Source organism: Eurypyga helias, unplaced genomic scaffold, assembly GCF_000690775.1.
Source record: "Eurypyga helias isolate BGI_N326 unplaced genomic scaffold, ASM69077v1 scaffold2375, whole genome shotgun sequence".
Taxonomy (NCBI): domain Eukaryota; kingdom Metazoa; phylum Chordata; class Aves; order Eurypygiformes; family Eurypygidae; genus Eurypyga; species Eurypyga helias.
This window is the reverse complement of record NW_010250573.1, coordinates 1,732-12,887: the sequence shown is the minus strand read 5'-3', so window position 1 is coordinate 12,887 and position 11,156 is coordinate 1,732. Positions and strand designations below refer to the sequence as shown.

General features: G+C 46.5%; 1 protein-coding gene across 1 annotated transcript in view; it reads left to right on the top strand.

The window, feature by feature from the left end:
- The window catches only part of LOC104509672 (protein spire homolog 1-like), a gene marked incomplete at its 3' end in the record, with an annotated part of 14,801 nt that extends 5,747 nt beyond the window's left edge, over positions 1-9,054 (top strand). Inside the window, exons 7-11 of the mRNA XM_010151699.1 lie at positions 2,060-2,140; positions 2,725-2,880; positions 7,557-7,621; positions 8,467-8,494; positions 8,912-9,054. Of these exons, the coding sequence (XP_010150001.1) occupies positions 2,060-2,140; positions 2,725-2,880; positions 7,557-7,621; positions 8,467-8,494; positions 8,912-9,054 (473 nt within the window). The remainder of the gene's footprint in view (positions 1-2,059; positions 2,141-2,724; positions 2,881-7,556; positions 7,622-8,466; positions 8,495-8,911) is intronic.
- Between the last annotated feature and the right edge of the window lie 2,102 nt (positions 9,055-11,156).

The following is an 11,156-nucleotide window of genomic DNA, read 5'->3' as shown; positions in this document are numbered from 1 at the left end:
TTCCTCGTTTCTAAGCGCTGTTTGTTGAGACCTCTTCTCTGACAGCCTGACTTTCTTAAAGGTACTTCCAAGTCCAGAAGTGTCTGGGTCTGCCTCTCAGCTGCAGCTCAACATTAGATCACCCTGTTTGTCCACCCAAGTGCTTAGTTTCCTGCAACTTTTTAAGTGGAGGTAACCACGCTCCCATGAAGCTGGATGCTAAACCTTCTCTCCATCCAGGGGTCAGGATGGAGGCCACTCTCTTCCCTGGAGAAAGTGCGCTGCCTTTCACAAAACAGTTTAATGAAACAGACCCTTGTCTGCTTATGCTTTCCACCCTGGACACTTGTGTCTTCCCAGGCTCCGTGAGCTGACCCGTGCCTGGCATCTCTTACTAGTTTCCTCGCCTTCCCAGATGTGTGCGAGTGCAAAAGCACTTCTGAGCAAGCCCTTTGCTCAGCCTCAGGCAGAGGCCTTCAGGCATTGTACACGAGCTACTGCAGGAGTTTAGCAAGGTAAAAAAAGCTGAGCCCCTTCCAGGGACAGCTGCTCTGCTCACGCAAGTGGCAGGGGCTTCCAACAGCGTGGATGGCTGGTGAAGATGACCAGATACGAAAATGTCTGGGGTGTCTCTGAAGGCTTGCGATGCTGTTAGCTCGCTGCAGCTTGAGCTGGGAACGATGAGCACATCTAAAACCTTGGCATAAGGCTTTGCGGCATTGGCATGCTTTGCAAACAGACGTCTTGGCAGAAGATGAGATGTAAATCCACTTGTAATAAAGAGCGATATTTTTAAAAGTGAAAACTTTGCATACCACACTAGACATCAGCTTTTTTTCTCCTTGTTGTTGCTGCTGCTGGAGTGCAAGGGGTTTAAAAACCTCAGCTAAACCGTGCACCTCTATAAAACCTCAGCTCTTACTTGTCTTGGCCGTGTCTCCAGCCTTCAGATAAGGCTGTGACATTTCTCTGGAGATAATATCTTGATTGATAAATGAATAGTGGAAAGGTGACAATACATCATAACTGCTTGTGTCCCTCGCAGTGTACTGGGTATCAAGGCGCTGTGCAGTACAGGACTGTAACTCAAGGTGGCAGGCTGAACTGGGTCTTGACTCCGCCATTCTTTTTTTTTTTCTTTTTTCCTATTTTTTTCTCTAGTAGACGAGAAGCTCAAACATGTTTGAAGAGCAGTAGTCAGAAATGCTGGAAGAAAGCATGGAGTGCTGCTTCTCAGGTCTTTGTGAAGGCTCTTAAAAGGAGTCTTTCCCCATCTGCACAGCTATTTTAATCCGTCTCCAGCAAACAGTGGTCTAATTTGCAAATGAATGAAAACACAGCTAGTGTGAGAAGCTCTGGTGTTCTACCTGCACTCCCACGTGTTCTGAAGTTGTACACACAGGGTAGGGAAATGGCACAGCCTCAAAGTAAAAATCAGTGAACAAGGCAGCTGAAGACATGCATGTGCAACTGGACTTCTTTTTGTCAGCTCTCCCCTATGCAGCAAGCACAGGGCTTGATGAGGGGGATGGTCTGCCTCACCTGAATACCTGCCCTGCAGTTCTACCTTGCTATTGTTCTTGGTTTATGTGGTTTGTAGGCCAGGCTCTGATTCTCTAGCTTATGCATACAGCTGCCTGCTGCTACAGTTCTTGTGACAGTCTTGTGAACCCATTCAGTCGTTCTCCCTGGAGCCAAGTTCTCACTGATGAATGTGATGTGACCGAGGTGCTTCTCAGGATTGCTCTGGACATTAAAATCAGAGTACTATGTTTTCCAGTGGCTTCTCAGAGCAGTTCATGAGCTGCTGAGGCTAGAAGGCTGTATGTTTCTTGTGCAAGCCTCAAAGGGCTGTGCGGCATTTCTGATTGCCTCTAGTTTGCCACAGGCAAATCTGTCTCTACTAAAAACCCACTTGAGTAAATCATCATTTTACTCTTTGTGACTCACTTTTGTTATGCTTCCCCCACCTCCCCCTTTTCCCAGATCCCGACTTGAGTCATTCGCTGTGCCACGGAATGGGAGGGTGTACCAGGAGCAGAGAAAAGACTACAGCTAAGCAGCATTTCTGCTCTTTTAGGTGATCACCCAGCAAAAACACAGGATGCCCAAAGCTGATGTAGCTGCTCCCAAGCCTCAGCTAAAGCCTATAGGAGTTCAGGTAAGGCTTTAAACGAAAGGGTTCTGGAGAGGCGTAAGCACTTCAGGCATTAGATTCACACACATGCGTAGCTTGGAAAGTCAGGTTCAAATCTTTTCTCTCAAAAGCATGGATTAGAGGGTGCTGCATCTAATGATAGCAAAGCAAGGTGATTCTGGGGTTGACAGGACTGTTTCTAGGACTACAGAGCTAATGTCTTAGCTACTGGTTTGGATTTGTGAGGGTGATACATTAACCATACTTAACTTTTGGGCAGACCCTCCTGCCAAACGTGGGGTTAGGAAAATAGGAGGTGACATCTTCAAAGGAGAAAGATGATCAATCTCCCTATTTCCTCTGCTGCTTCTTCCATTTGAACATTTTGTTGTCCTGAAAGTACTCCTGGAGGTCTCTCTTTCAAATCTGAATGTTGCTAAAATATTCTACTATGCATTATCCAGAGGTTGTCTTGTGTGCAGGGCCCAGTGCCCTCTTGAGTGAGAAGCACTTACAAACCAGTGTCATTGCTGATAGCAGTAGTTCTGTCACCACCGGTCTCCTTGCTCTATCCATTGGCTCTTTCTGGTGCTACGATTTGCTTGCAGGTGCTGGAGAGGAATCTGAAAGAGCGTGTGCCGGAGGAGTCCAGCTGGCATGAACAGCTCATGGCAGAAAGAAAACAACCACAGAGGCTTTGGTCAGCAGCAGCAAGAGAAAATGGGAGCAGGCCCAAAGGTACCTGCTGCAAAGTGACATGTCAAGTGGGTGAGTGAAGTCAGCGTTGACTGAAGATAGTGGATGGCCTTTGGAATGAAAGCCTGCTTATCTTTTCCATAGCATGTATAATGCGAGGGAGGTGGGAACACAAATTTTGTATGATAGAGGTGGTATGGCATATGAATTGTTCTTTCCAGAAAACCTCTTTGTGGCTTATTAGGACTCGAAAGATATTTCAATTTACCTCTTTTCTTAATGGATGTTCAATTTTTTGTGTCCACTGAGTGAGAGAACAGGATCTCAACCATCACCTAAACCAAAAAGATTATGTAACTACCAGGACACAATCTAGTCAAATCTCAAATTGTGATGTGTGGGTATCAAATTTGTCATTTTCTTGTCACACCACAATATCTTTGTGTGTATGGGGTTTTTTTGTGTGGTCCCCCCTTGCAGAAATGCTCGCGACACCAAATACATCCTTGCAATCTCCAAGCGATAGTTTCTTAACTCTTCAAGGTGCCAGCACCAAATTTAGAATTGTCAGCACTACAGCACAGCAGCTGGGACCAGGAGTTCAGGTAAGGCTTTAAATGAAAGGGCTCTGGAGAGGAACAAGTACTTCTGACATTAGATCTGCACATGCACACGGTCTGGAATGTCAGGCTCAAAACCTAGAGTGGGCAACCTTGTCTCTCAAAATTGAACCAGTATGGTACCCTTAGTTTCACAGAAATACTTTCCACTACAGAAGTTCATACCACATTTAGACACTTGTTGTTGTGGCATGACTGCAGCCTACAGAACCAAGGTGTGCTCTGGTCTCTTAAAATTAGATCCTGCAGAAATTTTAATATGGGCTGGAACTATTCCCGCTCTTACCTCACAGTGAGGTGTTGGATGCTAGATGTGTTGATATATTTGCATTTCACGTGATATGTGAGCTTGTGGAAGGAAAACAATAACTTATTTTCAAGAAGGAACTTCACTGGTAGATTTCCACTCTTGTGTCTGTGGAGCAATTTCGGGAGCACTGTTTTTCAATAAACCACAATACCTTAGTCTTTGGGTTCTTTAACTCCTGGCCTGTTCATGAAAAGCTTGACTGCTTGGTTCTGGGATTCAGTCTCAGCATATTCAGAAATTCTGTGGAACAGAACTTAAGCCCTAACATATCGTGTCTAGCACAGATGCACTGGCATACAAACAGGAATCTGTTTTCTGTAAACATTTCTGTCTGAAAGGCAGTTGCTTAATTGAGGAAAAAGGATATGAATTCATAAAATCAGAAAGTCTCAGCTATATTTGCACAAGTCTGTGTTACTTGTAGGAATGCTCAGCATTTGACAGTCCTGTGGTTGATGTATTACTGCTAAACTAGGACCTTCATATGGAGACTAATAGAATCGGATTTGTTTTCTGCTTTCCTAGAGAAGGCAGAAACGATGCTACTGAGGTACAGCATTGTGTTTGAGCTGGGTTAGTGGGACAGTCTCTTGAACTGTTCTTTAGTGTTGCCCCTTGTGAGCTGGAGCCAAGAAAATGCTTCCAATATACTCTGACAGTTGTGTAGGGAGGATGTGGTGAAGTTGTTTCCTGAACAGACAAAACTTTCGGAGCACTACCTGCATTGAACTTGGGTGAGAGAGAGAACAGATGAATTGGAAATTTCACTAGCTTGGCTGTGGGGGGAATTAGCTTGCTATTACCTCTTGGAATATAAAATTGCTAAATGTACTGCACTGACTTCTCTCACCGTTCCACTTTTGGGTGAGCCTTGAACATTTCTGGTCAGCCCTGGGTATCCTGGTTTTTGTTTAGCAGCAGTACTTCTGAGGAAGTGAGCTGGTGTCTCCTGTATGCAGCTAAAGAACATTCTGTCCTCTGGTCTACAGGAAACCCCTCCCAAGCTGCCTTCCAGCATCTGGCTCACCTCAACCAGGTCATCAGTAGTACCCTGCAACAGCACAGGTCAGTGTGTCCCTAGCTGCGCATCTAAACGGGGTGACACAGTACAGTCAGTGGCCTGCTGGGTGCCCAAAGCCTTAGGATGGGCTCACTGAACACTTTGATCACCTGAAGGCACTTTACAGGAGGGACTCCAACACTGAGTAATGAGTCTGGGGAGGTGCCCTTAGGAAACCATTCCTCTGCAGTTGACTGAAGCTTGTGTAGCTCCTGCAGCTTCAAAACAATACTAGCATGTCCCTAAAGGCCTCACTGGAATTCACAGTAAAAGCTGTATGAGTGCTTTGAATGTTAAAGTAGAAAGTGCACCACTTGATTTTATTGAACTAAGTAGTGCTAACGAAGCCTCGTCACTTCCTACTGACAAGCATAATTACTGTAACCTATGCCTTTTGAGATCTGAGCGGATGGGGGTTGAGTGGGAAAGAGGTAAGCCTTAGTACCTTCAGAAGGCAGGGTAATGCTCTTGAATGTTCAGCTTTTGGGGTGAATACTTAGAAGATGTCAGTTGGTTTTCTTCACCTTAAAACTCTTCCTATCCAGGGCTTGCTGCAAATTACCCATGTCCTCCCATGAGTGCATCCGCCCTAGGAGACATTAAACCTAAGGGTTTCCTGAATGCTGGCCAACAGCAGCTGCCTCCTTCCAGAGGAAGGTCCAAGTCTTTCGAAAGAGACCTTCAAAGCAAGGAACTTGTAAGTCCTGGGTGTCAGTTAGTAAAACCTATTGCACTCAGTTGAACAGACCTCCTAGAAGGTCTCACTGCTGAGATTTCAAGGTGAAGATTGTTACTGACCGTAACTCTGTGTGACCTCTTTGTTCAGCAGTGTGTGTGTGGGGGAAGCAGGTGAGTTGGGCTTCCCACCTGGGGATGAAAGCACTGTGGTTTCGCCTGGTTGACCACCAGGCCGTAGCGGCCATTTGTGTGGGGCCAGCGGGCCTTGGGAAAGAGAAGGCAAGAGTGTGTGGTGCTGTGGGAAGGGATCCTGTACCTAAGAGGGGTTGGGGTGCCATTTGTGCTGTGGTCTCTACCCAAGGGTAGAATTCCCCAGAGACTGGCTCTGGAGATGGTATTAACTGCTGTGGTGACAGAGGGACCTGCTTCCCTAATGAGGTGTTAGGAAGCTGCTTTAAACCTGTAGCGACCACTAAAACCTCTGTAGTAGTTCCTTGTCAAAGTCAACTGATATTCCCCATCACTGGAAAAAATGGGTTTTGGGAATAAATGCTCCTGAGCCTGTTGGGACCCGGTTTTGAGGATGGCCTCCCCAAAGATCTACATCCTTCAGCTTTCTCTGATGACTAACTTCTGTCTTTCAATAGGACTGTCCCTTTCCTACCAAGTGGCCATTGCCAACCATTGCTGAGCTGATTGGAACCAGATATGCAATGATGGTGCTGGAAGGGCAAGGCTGCTTCCAAGGATGTAGTGATGGTGTTTTTCCAAGAGCAAAGGTATGCTTCCTCTCCTTCTCTTTGTGCTGTCCTTGCCTTTTCAAAAGCTGGCTGGCTTTGTGGCCTTCCGTGCTGAACTGCTGGGGTGCTCTCTGCCTCAGCTTAGCCTGTTCATACAGCTGATCTGAGTCTGGCCCTAGGCTGTAAAAATCTCTTTAACACTTGTGTGGTGATGGCTTCTAATCAAGTGGTGTAAGTTGCCTAGGAAGTAACCCAGCCTTGTCTTGATACTTCTTATTTCCATGCTAGAAGAGCTGGCTGCCATGTCTGTTGGCCAGCCCTGAAACCACAATACAATTTACTGGGATTTAGTACTGCTAAACAGTGAAACAAAGGCTCTGAACTCAGGCTCCCGCACCGGAGTTGTGCTGACTCAAAGCACCTTGCTCGGTGGACACAAAGGTTGGGGTGATGGGGAGGAGGGACAGGGAATGACCTGCGGCACAGGGCTGTTGGCTGCTCCGCTTAACTGCTGGCTTTTTCACGGAGGCTGCTTTAGGGGGGATGTTGCAACCAGCCCCTCTAGAGCAGAAGCTGTGAGTACAAGCCCTTTGCAACACAGATGTGAGGAAGTCTGTGCTACTTGGCTTAGGGGTCAGCTACTTGCCCTTGCCTCTTTAGCAGTATAGGCAGGGCTGTGCCGCTTCCATGGCCTGTCTGGTGCTCCCGAGACCCAAGACTTGCCTTCTTCTCGCCTTCCTTACCAACCCTGCTTTACCTTGCCTGCTCTAAAATGGCTCTCTTGCCCTCTTTGTGTTCTTGCTGCTGAAGTTTTTTTAGCTTTCTCAAGCTCTGCTTCTCAAGATAATATCACTTCTGACTGCCAGCTGTGTATGAATGTGTTTTTTTTTATAAAGTTCAAGCGACTCATCAGCTTCCTTATGACTCATTTTTTGCTTCAGGATTGGATTCAGATTTGCCCTGACTTAATCTCTTTGGGATTGCTGCAGTCTACCTCAAAGAATGTCTCTCTTCCTCCCTCTCTTAACTAGCTACTGTTACACTCTTGCACAATACAGCTATTGTTTGCTCAAGAGCCTTTTTTTAAACTCCTGTTGTCTGGCAGCTGCCCCAAACCTCTGCATCATAAAAACACTGGCCTACAAGACTTCTTTTTTATGCCTTTTTAGCTTTTAATTCTTCTGTCTTTGCTGTCCTTTATTGGACCTCTGTAATTGTATGTGGCTCTAAAGCCTTTAGAAGGTTGGTTTGTGCGCTCACTCTTTGGCGGGCAGTGGGCACTGTTGGCAGAAAGATATTTCCTTGTTGCATTCACAAGTAACTTTCCTTTCCACAGATCTGTTTCAGCTGCCATAAGCAGATGTTTCTGAAGTGGCCTTACAGCTGTTACCTCTGCAGCAGGTGAGCTGGTCCAAAAGGACCGAATGAGGAGGGAGAAAAGAGTGAAAGAACAGTGCTGAAAATACTCTGTATTCAAACAGTTCTAGTACTGGATAGAAAGAGCCCTTCAGTTTTCCCTTGGTGCACAAGCCAGGCTGAAGCATCTACAGCTGCAGAGGATGTGGAAAAAGTTGCCTCTGAAGTGGTATCTCAGTTTTAACTCTTCGTGTTAAGCTAGCAATAACCAAATTTACTGTGCAAGAATTAGATTCAATTTCTCTGAGATCACTCTCTGCATTTGGCTCTAAAGGTTGGATTTAACTTCAGTCGAGGGCTTGAGCAGCTTCTGGCAGAGGCTCTTCACCAGAATCTTCTGCTGAGGGCTGAAAAAGTGAACTCCACACCCTGTGTCTGGGAAAGGGGTTGGACCTGCTTGTATCCACTTCTGTGTCAGAGGTTTTCTGTTCATGGGAGAGGAAAAAAGAAGCTTCAGGCTCACTGAGGCTCACTTAAATCTGTTTGAAGCAGTGGTGAAGCACTGGATTGATTACAGGCAACAAGTAAACAACCTCTGGGAACTGACTAACTGTCTAGTGGTAGTGCTGAGTGAAAAGTAGTGGGCATTTGCAGGTAAAGCCTTCAAGCTATGGATCCTGACACATTTCAGGTGGTTTAAACGAGGATAAATGGGGGTGGGGGGGGCTGGCAAACTGGATAGGGGGGTTCTAAGCTTGCTTACTTTGCCATCAAGCGATTATGCCGCAATCACAAATTAAGACTTACTTGTGCAAGTCACCCTTAGCTGCAGAATTGGTATCTGCTGAGCTTTACTCAAATAGTCATGCTGGGAACTTTTTTCCTCTCAGTGTTGTCTGCTGTGACTGCTGCATCAAGGTAAGGTTGGTCTTGCCTAGTGTCATCAGCACATGGGGTTTAACATTTTCTGGTTTCCCTGCACCTCAACTAGTCATAGGAAGCTTTCCTTCATCCCACTGGTACCTCAAACCTACCCTCTAGCTTGTTTCGAAGAAAACGGAAGAGGGAATATTACAAGGGGCGAAAGCAGCCAATCTGCCACAGACTTCTCTTGTCTTACTCAGCTCAAAAAGCCTCTGGTTCCTCTTTCTTTCATCCTGTGTAAAGTGGTTGGGATTACCCTGTGCTCTATTTATACAAGGGTCTGGAAGTACACTGTGTTAATGTCTACCTTCGAAGTGCACCAACAGATCAATTGCATGCCATGGAAATTTTCCTGCTAAGATGGAGGATGTGTTTCCCTGAGAACTCAGGTGATTTGCATTGTGATTCTAGATGTCCATGCCCTTCAGAACATGTGTACATATCCCACTTCACCTCCTAAAACTTCTGAGACTCTCCAGAGAGGAGGACCCAGCTACTCAAGAGCAGAAGAACTTGGAGCTGCTGCATGAAATAGAGCACGGGGAGCGTTTTGGGTAAGCTGGGACCGGGGTGTTCTGGTTCTGCCTTGACAGATGTTACCCGTTACTTGTATGTGCAAGTCTACAAACATGCAGACAGCAGTGTGTGGTACTATGCTGGTCAGCTGAATGTCATGCTGAGTGACTGGCTTTGCCACTGCTCTAACTGTAGTTGTCTGGAAGTATTGTGGGTTTTGGATGACCAAAAGGGAGGATGTGGAGGTGCTCTGAAATCCATTTTGCTTTTTAGCTACCAGGTTTCGGACATAGATTCAGAAGTGTCTGTGGTAGCTCAGGCATAGAAGCTTGTGACAGCTTCGTTTATGTGAGAATTTCCAGACCCTGTCATATTCTACCCCTCCCCCAGCTGGGGATCTGTCACTACAACCCAGGAGTAGCCCCTTTATACCTAGAAATAAAATACGCTGATAGTCTTGGGTATAACTGGCTGAAGACTAATGCCACAAGTGGCTTCTCAGTCCCTCTGCACACATACCCCTCCCTTTCTGTCCCCAGAAAGGGAGCTGTTTCAGAAAGAGCTTTTGATAGTTCTGGGTGGAAAGGCCAGACCTTGTGGGTATAACTGCAATGTCTAGGACTGGAAACATACGTTATCTGTTCTCCTCTTTCTACTGAGGAAACAGGTATCTTTTTCTCCTTGAAAATGTTCTTTAATGTAGCCAAAATAAAGTCACAGCAGCTTCTGGTTCAAAGTTGCCAAAAATCCGGGGTAGCATTCACTGCTGAAGTTAACTGTGTGGGGCTGCGGTTTGGCCTGTCTTAGAACAGGTCTGAGCGACTGCATTACTGCCATGCTTCAGGATGGCAACAACAAAAACAATCTTGGGGTGTAAGGCTGCAGCCATAACCTTGGATCAGGCGCCAATAGCCGTTAGCCCTTTGGCTGACAGGCTGTCAGTAAATGAAGCTGTTCGGCCTCCTGGAGTGGAGCTGACTGCTCTGAACTCGTGCATTTAGCTAAACCACTTAGCAGTGTTTGCATGAGGGATGGGTAGAAGAACACCGTGCCCTCTGACAGAAACCTGGGTCAGCTTTTCTGCATTTCTTTTTCCCTCTGGCACTCCAGTGTACCTGTTATTTTGGAACCCCATTGCCTAGCACAGCCTCTGTGCTGTTACACAGGGAGCATGGCAGACTGGCTGACTGCGGACATCTGTACGCGATGTGAGCAGTATCTGTTGAACATGGCATCCAGTCAGCAGCACAGCATCCCTCTCAGGAGAATTTCCTGGCCTTGAACCAAACTGGAATGACTCTTCCATACACTTCTCCTGTCACTCGTTCTGTACCTGAAGCAAATGAAACAGCTTTATGCACCTACTGACATAAAGGCCTGGATAAGAGACCTCCCTGCTGGTTTGTCGAAGCAGGAAGCACAGTCAGTATTTATGTATTGTGAGCTGTTATATAAAGCTTTGTGGTTTTTAGACCTGTTTTAACTCTTTTTATGTCTCTTTGGGGAAAATAAACATGGAAGCACTATCACGCCTCTAGCATTTCCTCCTTTGCACCTGCAGCTGTCAATGGTTTGTGGCACTGGTGTGCGTTCGTTGCTGAGCAGGCCTTGCCCTACGTTATGAGCACAGAGAAACTTTTAACATCAAACCCCTATTCCCGAGAGTCTTGGATGTGATTGGGTCACTGCGCATTTTGCAAACGCTTACTCCTTCCTGGTAACTCGCTACAAAGCACTTAAAGCTCGCTGCTGTGATGCACCGCCGCTGTAGCGATGGCTCCCGGTCAGGCTGCTTGCTTAGGAAGCTGGCTCTTGGTTTGGCTTTTGCCTGTATGCTGTCCGTGCTGCACACCAGAGCTCGCTGGTGCGTGCCACTGACGCAGCCAGTGTATCTCAATGCCATCATCCCCTGAGGGGCAGGTGTTCGCTCTGGAGAGATTCTTCCTCTTTGTATTTATTGGCCTTAAGCTTTGCCCTGAGCTAAACTGGACTATTGCAACGTATGACGTTCTAGAAAAATAAAGGGTGTTTTGGTAAATTCTTTGTGTGGTTAAAACCGAAAGTGGGGTGTTTCATAGTATGTCTGTTTCTTCCCTAGGAATTGCCTGTATGGAAGGGGTTTAGGTGCTCGGATGGCGTT